A 12261-nucleotide genomic window follows, 5' to 3' on the forward strand; every position below is an offset into this window, starting at 1 on the left:
GAGGTGGACAGTATAACATGCCAAGAACAAACTCCAAACATAAGAGTTTTGTAAATATGGTATCCTTTCCTTACTGAAATTTAAAATAAATAGAATTATTTTTCTTCATGCACTTCTCATGATAGTGTATATAAAACAAAGATTAAGAAAACAACCAAAATAATTATAAATAGCTAATTTAATGGAAACTATTTAAAGGAGCTGCTCTTCAAACTATTTCGGTGTTTAAGGCACTAAGCCATTTACGGGACTGGATGAATGGATTCACTTACTGGAAAACATAACCAGAGAAGCAAATGGTTGAGCCAGCTAAAAAGATTTATCTGTTGCATATTAAATTAGGGCTCAAATTTTTTAGCTATGATGGTCCAGGAGTGTGTGAGAGAGAAAAATCTTTCCCTTGCATATTAAATTCTTATTTTAGATTTCCCATTCTAGCAGTATGTTTGATAATATGGTTGCTCTTTGGTGAACTAGGGATGTTAATTTGGAAAATATTAGCATTGGTATCAGTGGCCTAGCAATCTGAAATACATTTTAAAAAGAACTAACTTGTAAGTCATAACCTGCCAGCAAAGGAAGAGATTGCTCATATTTACTAATTTAGTGAATATCAAACTTTCCATGTCAACATCATCTATGAATACTGACCTTGATGAACTTAGATTAGTTTTAAGTCACTTACAAAGACATTGCTAAGTATAGTTCTAAGAGCCTTTCCATTGTTTCTTTGTTTTATTCAATAAGAGAGGTAGCAATACATTGGTCCGATATTGGATCAGCACCAATATAAGGAAAATTGACTGTAGTGGAAATCAGCCTAATGCGCATAGCCGCAGCGCAGCATGTAAGTGGCAAGGAGCACAGCCTGGCAGGCTGGTAAGTCTGCTGTGGTGGAAGGGGCTAGGGGAGTGAAGGGGAATGGGCAGGGGGGCAGATCATGGCCCCTGCAGGGAGGGAGGGAGTAGGGCTGGGGCTGGGACAGGTGCTGCCCAGCTGTGGTGGGGCATAGGATGGAGCCGCAGCTCATCCAGGGGTGCTGGGCTGGGTGGGAGGGAGAGCAGCTCCCACTGCTGCATACACCATGGGAGGGCATGCAGGGCATGTTCCCCTGGATCTGCTTGGGGTGGGGCTGGCTGCCGCTGCAGGCTGGGCCCAGGGCTGCGCTGGGCTCTTCCCAGCAGGCTTTGAACCAAGCTGTACTTGGGCAGGTGGGTGGCGGCATTGGGGACGGCTACAGCAAATTTTGGGGTGATTTCAGCCCGTTATAGCTTCCTTCCCAGTGCTGCCAGCCCACCCGGAGCACAGCCCAGCCCCAGCTGGGAAGAGCCCGCCCCACACAGATCTGGGGGCACACGCACCCTGTGCCTCCCAGGGTGTGCACAGCGTCATGAGCTGCACCACTCCGGGATGAGCTGCAGCTGCATCCCATGCCTTGCCCCACCCCAGCTGGGTAGCACCTGCCCCAGCCCCACTCCCTTCCTCACCACAGTGACCTTGATATGCCTTCCCCCTCTCCTTCCACCACAACAGACTTACCAGCCGGACGCTGCTCTTTAAGCTGCCAGGCTGCATGTTGGAAATCAAATCGGTATCGGCCAATATGCCTTCTTTAAAATCAGCTATTGGTATCGGCCCCAAAAGTCTCTGTTAGTGCACTACTAGTAGAAACAGATGTGGCCAAATGAAGAGGACCAGCTGTGCCGGGATATATCCACTTCAGTGGATGAAATGCATGTTGTTCTGCAGGATCAGGCCCTTACTGCTCCCTGGAGTGGCCAGGGCTCAGTCATGCAGGGTAACATTCAGGGTGTGTTTCTACAAATGTGGGGGAGGGAACCCATGCAGGTACTCCAGAGCCTTCCTGCCCTAGGAATGGGAATTCCTGGGACATGCAAGGTTAGGCCCATGAAGCCCTGGGAGAGCTTGTCCTTGGCAGCTGGAGAGTATAGGTACCTTTGTGCTGTCTGTTCTCCTACTTTAAAAGAATCAGGCGTCTGTTTCAAAATAGTGGTATGTCATGCTCACAAATGTTGGCATTTGAGGTGCTACAACGAGCATGGACGTCTTGTTTGCCTGGCCTTTGTGCCTCCATACACATTTATGGTGGCACAGAGGCAACCTCTGTTTGCAACCTTAATCTAACAAGATTAACTACCTCTCTCTGTTTAAAATAAGAAAAACTAAATAAGTTCTTTGACATTGGCTTAGTTCAGAAGGCTGGGATCTTTTGGCTAATTTTCTGTCTTTTCCTCATGTGGGACTTTCATTTATGTGCTTTGCTAGCATTACTGAAATTGTTATATGGCCTAATCCTTCAAAGAGTTAGGCTTGTGTTTAACTTTACCTATTTGAGTTATTTTGTTCATTGGGCCAAAAAAATTACTGATTGAGAGTCTGTGGTTACTGAATAGCTTGGGAAACTTTTTTAAACAAATGTTGCTACAATGAAATTGCAGTAGCTCCAAAGGAGTCCTGAAAATGGGCATACGATGACAAAAAATGTATCAACCTCTTCTGTGGTGATGTGTGTCGTGAAAATGTTTTATACCCATATTACTGGCATAAGTGTGTGCAGTAAGTTGTGTACTAAATATTTCATGTAATTTTTTATGTATGTAGCTAATTAAAAAAATGGGCCCAAACACCTACTCTTACTCAAGGAAGGGAATAGTTCTGTTGATTTCAAGGGAACAACTACTCACATAAGGGCTGCAAGATCAGTTTCTAGATTATAAGACTTTTTATCTTTTGAATTAAAATCATAACTAAAACTTGTTCTTTTTTCATTCTTTGTAGGTAGGAAACAGTTTGCAGAAGTGTCTTGTTCAGGAGATATGCAAACACCTTGTTTGTACTTTGACTCTTCTAACCTGAGGGTAATTCATTTTCATGTGTGTAATCATACTTTTAAAAAAAGTTTGAAGAATTCTGCTTGAATTCAAATTATGGCTTGTGTTACAGTAGTGGTTGTGTTGGGAGTCATTTAGGAATATTAACCTGAAATATATATTTACATACTTGAACATAAAACATAGCTGACTTGTGGCTCTTGTGATATGAATGAGGCTAAGAGTATCATAGACTATCATAGAACATAAATAGTAAGAATATTTAGTTACACTATAAAATGAAGGCAAGGATATAAATCTTTAAGTTTAAAAGCCTAAATCTACCACTAAGAAGTTTAGATTTATAAAAAACAAACAAACCCCCAAACATTTCCTTTGAGAGAGTTTTATTCCATAATTGTTTGTTATGGGGTTTCTTACATCTTTCTCTGGAGCATCTAGTATCGGTATTCTAGGAAATCTTAAAGGGATTAAGCTCTTCTCTTTATCAGTGTTCTAATTGTAATTTTAAATTCTGAATAATTTAAGTGTGAAATATATATTGCATATTTTTTAACCTTGTCAAGAACTTGATACTTGAAAAGCTACTATTTATTCTGTGGTAAGATTGTACAAGTCTAAGATTTTTAGAATTTTATTTGCAAAGGTGCCATCGCTTTTTTCATGGAAACCACTATATCATTATATTGGTATTGGATAAGCCATATTACATCTTTACAAGTCGCTTATCCTTAAACATACAAGAGTAGCTGAAAGACACGTTCTTTTTAGCATATTTATTGTATGCCTCCTTGTAAGTCTTAAGGACCATTAATATACATGTTTGACAGCGCACTTGAATATTCTCCATGAGGTCAGTTGGACAACCTGTATACTTCATGTTACACATGTGAGGACTAAGGCTGAAGTATGGAACAGCTTCAGTAATGATATAATTGTACTGCTTAAATCATTATCACCTAAGAAAACAATGTGACATTAGTGTTCTGTCATGGTTCCTGTTTTCAGCACACCTTTTACATTTGTAACATTAAAAAGAAAACATTGTTCCATCATTGTGCTGACTGACTGAAGGCTGAAGTGCAGTCCTCATTCATATGCCTGCTTTTGTTGCTTGTCTCGTTTTCTTTCCTGAAGGTAGCTCTTAAGGTTTCAGTTTAGTAGCTGTGGTCCTTTTCTCTGTACTTGGAGGCGCCCAGAACATCTTTGCGTAGTGCAAAATAACAGTACTTACAGTCTCAACTTCTCAAAAAGTTCCCATTTAGCTCAGCGGAAAATTAAAAGGAGTTTTTAGCTTAGTAAGGAATGAAGGATTGGGCCCTAAAAACAAGATATGGTTTGGAAACAGCAATGGGGAAACCAAAAGGAAAAGCAGAGTATTTTATAAAACTTTAAAAAGAGAACAGTCATTGCTCTCATGATTTACTACAATCATTCTGATTTATATTTTTTATCATTGTTTACATTGTCCCCCATTTCTTTTTTTCTCATCTTTCTGTCACTTTGTGATGGTCCTTCCTATATCTGAGCAAAGGTATTTCTGATTGAATTTTTGTGGCCAGTACTGGTAGATCCGGATTCCTTCTTGGCATAGTATTATAGCATGATGAAAAAGGGCCAGGCCATAATATGAGACCACTGAAGGCAACAGTCAACCATTACGGTTTCAAAGTGTTCTTAAGATGGTATCATTTGTAGTGGACACAAATCTACCATTAAGTGTCTTCTATTCCAGCCTACTATATTATTTTCACTACTACGGCATGTTGTCTCATTTTCTCTGATGCATGATATTATGATGGACATTTTTTTTTTCCTGATGCTTTTTCATGTTAGAGCTTTTTTTATTCAAGTCTTTTTTTTGTGTAGCTTTTCCTTCATGATTTAACTTTTCTTTCACTGCTTGCTTGGATACCAGGTCCTTTTAAGAGGTCTAGGACCTGAAATAAGGTTGATTGGCAGGCTGTGTGAGGAATTTTGCAGGGAGCCTGGCTTCATTATACTGATTTTATCCAGTGCTATTAACAGTCTTCACTTTCATCCCCAAAGATACTGTTTATCTCTTTCCTCAAACTGAAAGAGGTGGCTTTTTTTTTTTTTTCCAAACACATTCTTCGATTTCTCCAAGTCACATTTGAGTGGCAGATGATATTTATGACCTGCTTGTTGGATTTCAGACTTTCAAACAATGAACATGATTAAGAGCATTTGCTAGTATTCTGACACAGAAATTGTCAGAAAAAAAATTAAGAACTATTCCACTTGGATATTGAATTTGGAACTTTCTGCATGGAGAAGGATTTGGTTGCAAGCTGGAACAGGCAACCTGCTAAAATAACTGGTGTACATAAAATAGCTGATTACTCTACTTGATTAACTTGCTTCTTTTTTTTTGTTGTTGCTTTGTATTCAGCCTTCTTCTGTAGAGGCACCTGTGCTAGAAACGCCCATTCTACCTGTGATCCAAGGCCAGGGAAACCTTCGGACCTTTGACTACCAACCAAAGGTACAATCTTTTAAGTAATGCCAATTCAGAATAACAGTTTGTTTGGTTTTTTTTTTTCAAGAAAATGCTAAATTGCATCCTTCACCAAACCAACCAACCAACCAACCACTTTTAGTGCACCCAGCTCTTAATACACCTTTTCTGCATGTAGTTTTCATTGGAGATCACAAAATCATAGCTTAACATTTGAAAGGGACATTTTGTGTTGAATTAGAAATTTGTGTAGTTCACTCGTGTTAAGCTGCATAGACGTTGCTGCTTTTTGTCAGTGTTCTTATTCTAAGTTCCAGATGTTGTCCTTTGTATGTGTAGAGAATGTTTTCTGATAGTAGATTTTTCTTTCATTTAACATTAAATAATAATTGCAATACATTCTGTAGCCAGTTCAGTTTCAAGGTCACCAAATAAAAGGATCAGCAGCCAGTGAGATGATGGTGAGATCTTCTAACTCATTGTTAGGATGGAATCAATATCCAGTAACTTCAGAGCATGAAAGTCTCACAACAGACAGTTATTTGTCAGCCCAGTTTTCAAGTAGTTCTGTCCTGAGTGACTTCATACAGGTAAAATGAGGTTTGTTCTAGTTGCTTTGTCTTCTGGTAGTACAAGAAAATAATTTGTCCAGATGGTGATGTTAAGGAGAATTAACTATTAATCATAAAATAAAGATTATACCAGAATCACTAGGAACTGAAAAATATGGCAGAGTTTGAGAATAACCATTGTTGAGTAATGATCCTACAAATATTTGCTATGCTCATGAGTAGTGATTTGTAAGTTGAAATTTCTGAATTTATTTTAATACATTTCAAAGATCAGTCTAAAATATGCTTGTAATTATGCAGCATTGAATGAATAAATTCTTCATAAAGGAAAATGATAAAGGGCTTTTTGAGTCATTATTGTATTCTATTTTCTTTATAAGAATGACATTTTAAATCTGCCCAGTCCTAATATCCTGAAGTACATGCAAAGTTCCAAATCAGATTTGAAAAAATTATGTTCTGATTTATTCATGTTTTTGATATGAGCCAGTAGATTGCTGGAATGCTATACTGTGCCTTCATTTTTATAATACAGCATCAATGGCAGTACTGAAGAGGCTAAAGGAAAGCCATTTATTTGGATGGGCTTTTCATTTCCAACACCCATTGAGATTGCAAATATTTCTTTTTTTTTTTTTTTTTGGAAATGAGGTCTTGAAATGAAAATAATGGTGATATGAAAAAGAGTATTCTGTCAGCTTTATGAAATTTTTGTCTTTTTCTGAAGTCCCCAGGCGCAGTGAATTTTCCAGAAGATGATCTAAACTTTATTACAGAAGAGAACATTCAAAAGTCTGACTTTATTGAAGAGCCAGATGCTAGTAAATCTCGTAAGTAAAAGTAAATGTGAAAATAATGATGGTCACTGTGACTAGTCTGTCTGAAAGTTGTCTTTCCTTTTATCCAGCAGTGATATTGGATATGACTTCTAAAGTTCCAAAATGGATGGAATTTTCTTCAGATTTTAATCTGGAACTGACCCAATGGACTACAAGGAAACATAACAAGGTTCGAACAGGCTCCTTATTTTAAGCCTTTCTTCTATAATATTAGTATCTGATTATATTATATTTTGTTAAATGCCTCTTGACATTTAGTAGAAATGTATTAGATAAGGTGATATAAAATAATAATAAAAGTCATTCTTGAGATTTTTCTTGTCTTCACTACTCAGCTGTATATATTTTTTTTCTGTGTGTAGGTGCTGTCACAACAGTTCTCTTCATTAAATCCAGATTCTATTTCCTTAACTTTAAATAACGAAGAAAATATGATAGATATCCCTAAACAGGAGTCCCTGACATGTGGAGATTTACTAAGTGATACAGAACATTCGGAATTCTTTTCCAGTAAGAAATTATATTTTATAATTGCAGTTAATTCTGCTTTCTCCAACAGAGCTTTGATGTCTTTGATCCAGACCCCCAATGCCCATTGGATACACCAGCTATACCTGAGCCCTAATGCTATGGTGTTCAGTGTATGTACTGGCAAATACCCCTTCTTCAGAGCCTCTTTGTTTCAGCTTTTAAATGCATGTTATTTATCCATAACATTTAAGCACTGATTAGCTAAAAGACCTTGCTAGTGTGAACAGATTTGTTAAACAAGGATTGTACTCTTTCCCCTTAAGCTTTACACCAAATCAAAAGCTGGAATCTAACATCTCACTCTTAGTAATTTTTTATTTGTTGTCTTTTAATTTTTCTCCATCTTCTGATACTTTTGAATCTATTTTGAGTAACTTGTGTTGCATCTGGCTATAGTTTCTTCTTTATGCTGAATTTAAACAAAATGGGAACTTGTAATGTCAGAAACCTGGTATTGATAAAGGTTGATAATATTTTATTTTATATTTGTATTATTTTATATTTTATAATTTTTTAATTGTTTTTTTATTGCCCCTGGCACAAATGAGGTCTGTATTTTTTATTGAAAACTTATTGTTGATATAATGATTCATTTCCAATATTTATAAAGAGTTTAATTACTAGAGCACTAGTTTACTGAGACTTTTTTTATAAAAATGTATATTTTTTACTTCAGTATAGAAAATTGGATTTGAACACAGATATTTAAATTGTGGAATAATTATATTTGAAATTACTTATTAGGTGGTAAGATTTAGCTTGGTAATGCACAGGATAAGTGAGTACAAAGAGCTTGCTATTACAAGAGAGGTCAAGATTCACAAGAAAGTATTTGAATTTTTTTCTTTAACTTTTTTCTCTGTCTTGAAGACTAAGATTTGCATCTCAGGGACAGGTGCAATAGGTTGCTAAATACGTATTTGTCTTGCAGGAATAGAGCAGTCCAGCTGTCCAGGAGATGGCAACCTGTCAAGACCCTGCTCCACACTGAGAACAAGAATTCCACTTGTCACTGTTCCTGCTACTGGGAAGATTCCTGATTCAGAAGTTTATTCAGGTGTGACTGGCTGTGAGGGAGTCCAGCAAGCTTTTGGTTCTCCAACAGTCAACTTGTATGACAAATCAGCAGTGTTTCACGTCAGTGCTTTTGGGCCTGAGGACAGGAAGTATGAAACCTTTGTGTCTGGCGAGTGTATGGAAGAAAGACGAGAGGCATTTATGCAACCAGTGTTCCCTAATGTGGCTTCACAAAATGGACAAAGCAAGTGGCTAAAATATCAAAACACAGCTCAATGTGATTTGATAACTCAAAACAGAGGTGATGTGAAAGTGACTGATGACTTCTGTGCTGAGAATGTCATTGGAATGCCACCTACTGACACTGGAGAGAGTCAGAGTGATGCCTTGAATAAAAGTTCTTCAGACTCTGTGCATTTGCAGATGATAAAAAGCTTACTGAGTAAACACCATGGAAATTTTAGTAGCCACGATTCTGTTTCAGAGGGGAAGAAACTTTCTCTGCACTTAAACCACGTTCCAGTTCCTGAAGCAACACAAAAGGTGTTAGGTCAGTTGAACTGCCACACTGTAACAGGAGACACCCAGGTGTGTAGCTATTCAAGCAGACTGTGTATACTTAGTATGTTTGCCCCATTGGCTCTGAATGTCCTATCAGGAACAGATCTAGTCAAGGGCAGCATCCTTTGCAAAATGGTCCTGAAAATTCACCATTCTTGACAGTTTGATCTCTTGCTCAGATCATGCTGATGAAAAGACCAATAATGTTTAAAAACTGTCATGGTATAGAAATTTTCATGGGTAATGGGCGATATATTTATTTTTGATGGAAAATCATTTTACTGGGCACCTTCGCTGTATGTGTATGATCTTCTGGGGAATATTATGTATATAAATGCTAAGCAATAATTCTATATGCTTATTAGCAGAAAAAATACCCAACTACAGAACCAGGCCTGTCACATAACGACAGCTTATAGTGCAATTTTTTTTTTTTTTTTCCTTTGACTAAATCTTTTCTAACTCTGATTCTTGGCATCCACTGCCAGCTATAGATGTGTATAATTTGAATATTGTTGCTGATTGACATGAAGAGATGTAATCTATACCACTAATGTCCATCCTGTATTTGGCAGGATCCTTTTTCAAAATGTGGTCATCCTAAGGTTGCTGACCAACATTAAAGTAAAGGTGCAATAGGATCTGATGCGGGATCCCAAGTCATGCTTTCTACCATGTCACATGTACATGGCAGGACACACAGTTGTGGGATCCTGCATCTAATCCCATTGTATCATATTGCTGGTAAATGGGAAGCCCAATCCCTGGCTCCCCCTGCACCAACAAGCAACAAGCTTGGTTCTCAACTTGGGAAGTGTACCATATGCTCCTGCAGCTGGGATTCCTGAGAGCTGATTAGAGTTCCAGCCTCCAGAGGGCATGGTGCACTCCCTTGCCTGGGGACTTCAATTAGCTGACATGGCTCCCAGCCTGTGGAGCACACAGGAGTCTTGAAAAGCTCCTGTGTGCTGCAGAGGCTTGGCACTGGTGATATAGAGTCAGAGTCAGTGGACTGGAAAAGACCTGTAAGATCATCAAGTCCTGTCCCCTGCCATAGGCAGGAGGTTAATGAGCTCAAATGAGCTCAACTAGATGCTTATCCAGCCTCCTCTTGATCACCTCCAAGGATGTTGACTGTACCACCTCTGCTGGGAGTGTTCCAGGTTCTAGTTACTCTTATGGAGAAGAAGTTCTTCCTTATCTCCAGCCTAAATCTTCCCTCTATTAGTTTGTGACCATTGGTCCTCATCATCCCAAGGGGTGCCTTTCAGAAGGGCTGCTCTCCCAGATCCTGGTGTTCTCTGCTGCCATATTTGTAGGCGGCTATCAAGTCACCTTGTAGCCTCCTCTTACCCAGACTGAACAAGACCAGCTCCTGGAGTCTCTCCTCATAGGGCCTATCCTCCAGGCTCCTAATCACATGAGTGGCCCTCCTCTGCACCCTCTCAAGTTTATTCACATCCTTCTTGAGGTGTGGCGCCCAAAACTGGGCACAGTACTCCAGTTGCAGGCTCACTAATGGCGAGTCGAGAGGGAGAAGCACCTCCTTGGATCTGTTGGCAACACATCGGCTGATGCACACCAGAGTTCTATTTGCCCTCCTGGCAACTTCCTTGCCCTGTTGGCTCATTTTCATTTTCTGGTCAATTGTGACCCTCAGGTCCTGTTCAGATGTCATGCCATCCAATGGGCTACCACCTATCCTATAGGTGGGGTGAAGGTTCTTTCTACTCAGGTGAAGGACCCAGTACTTTTTCTTGATGAACCTCATCTGATCAGCCCATAGAATCAGTCTGTCAAGGTCATCCTGGATCTTTACCCTGTCTTCTGGTGTGCCCGCATTTCCCCACAGCTTGGTATCATCGGCAAACTTAATCATAGAGCATTCCACCCCGTCATCCAAGTCGCTAATTAATATGTTAGAAAGCACAGGTCCAAGCATTGATCCCTGTGGGACACCACTGGAGATAGTCCTCTAGGATGAGGCCATCCCATCAATTACAACTCTCTGGGACCGGCCTTTAAGCCAGTTATCCACCCACCTCACTGTAGGCTGGTCCACGCCAGTTCCCTTCAGTTTGGTTGAGAGAGTTTCATGGGAAACAAAATCAAAGGCCTTACTGAAATGTAAGTAAATGATGCCTACCTCATCACCCTTGTCCAGCTGGTTAGTTACCTGGTCGTAAAAGGACACCAGGTTTGTCAGGCATGATCTTCACTCCACAAAGCCGTGCTGGTTGTTTTTTAATATCCTGTCAGTTACAAACTTGTGATTGATGGCCTCTTTAACAATTTTTTCAAAAGTGTTTTTCCGAAGTCAAACTGACCAGTCTGTAGTTTTGCAGGGTCATCTGTCCTCCTTTTCTTAAAGATGGGCACCCGTTGGCTGTCTTCCAGTCATCTGGGATCACCCCTGAGTTCCATGACTTTTCGAAAATCTTTGCCAAGGTCCCTGCTACAAGTTCAGTCAGTTCTTTCAGGACTCTTGGTTGTAGGTCATCTGGCCCAGCAGACTTGAAAATGTCCACTTGTTCTAAGAGGACCCTCTCCTGTTCAGGATTGATTTCATGTTGTCTATAGGCTTCCCCGTGTTGTCTGGGCTTCTGGATGGGTGCGCAGCTCCTGTTAGCCTTCTGGAATACCAATGTGAAGTATTCATTTAGGAGCTCAGACTTTTTGTGAGGGTCAACTGTGGGCTGTCCCTCCATATCCAGTAGGGGTTCCACAGTGAAGGACTTTTTGTTGTCTCTTTATTTCAGATGCTAGCTAGATCTCCATGCCTGCCTTGGCTTTCCATATCATACTTGCAGACCCTGGTTATATAAATAAACTGTTCTCTGGTTGCTGAACCTTTCCATTGATTATATGCATCTTTTATTGTTCAAAAGTTCTCTAATGTCCCTGTTGAACCAGGTGGGTCTCTTGGCTCCTTTCCTGTTCTTTGATCACGTGGGAATGGCCTCTTTTTGGGCAGTGAGAATTGCTCCCTTGAAGAGGCACCATTGTTCCTGAATTCCCAAATCATTCAGTCATGGGTCACAGAGGGCCTTTCTAACTAGCCTCCTGAGTTTCTTGAAGTCTGCCCTTCTGAAATTTAGGACTTCTGTTCTACTAATTAGGATCCTAGCCTTCCGGTGAATGGTGAACCTAATTGGATCATGATCACTGTCACCCAGAGTACCTCCAATCTTCAGGTCCCCTACCATTTCCTCCTCTTTGGTAAGCACTAAATCCAGATTGGTTTTACCCCTAGTCGGTTCTTCGGCAACCTGTGACAGGAACAGGTATCAGTAGCTGCCAAGAAATTGGCTGACTTGCTGGAGCTGGCTGAATGGTCCTCCCAACAGATATCAGGGAAGTTGAAGTCACCCATGACAATCGGGTCTTTAGTTCTGGCTGCTTCAGTCAAT

At 39.9% G+C, this 12261-nt stretch overlaps 1 protein-coding gene across 4 annotated transcripts in view; it reads left to right on the forward strand.

The window, feature by feature from the left end:
* Positions 1–12261, forward strand: part of ZGRF1 (zinc finger GRF-type containing 1) — a 50965-nt gene that overhangs the window by 10896 nt on the left and 27808 nt on the right. For all 4 annotated transcript variants that reach the window (XM_019500091.2, XM_019500093.2, XM_019500092.2 and 1 more), the window contains 6 exons: positions 2800–2879; positions 5266–5358; positions 6631–6733; positions 6811–6911; positions 7105–7252; positions 8205–8878. In XM_019500091.2, the coding sequence (XP_019355636.1) occupies positions 2800–2879; positions 5266–5358; positions 6631–6733; positions 6811–6911; positions 7105–7252; positions 8205–8878 (1199 nt within the window). The remainder of the gene's footprint in view (positions 1–2799; positions 2880–5265; positions 5359–6630; positions 6734–6810; positions 6912–7104; positions 7253–8204; positions 8879–12261) is intronic.

The sequence above is a fragment of the Alligator mississippiensis genome, chromosome 2, assembly GCF_030867095.1.
Source record: "Alligator mississippiensis isolate rAllMis1 chromosome 2, rAllMis1, whole genome shotgun sequence".
NCBI classification, from domain to species: domain Eukaryota; kingdom Metazoa; phylum Chordata; order Crocodylia; family Alligatoridae; genus Alligator; species Alligator mississippiensis.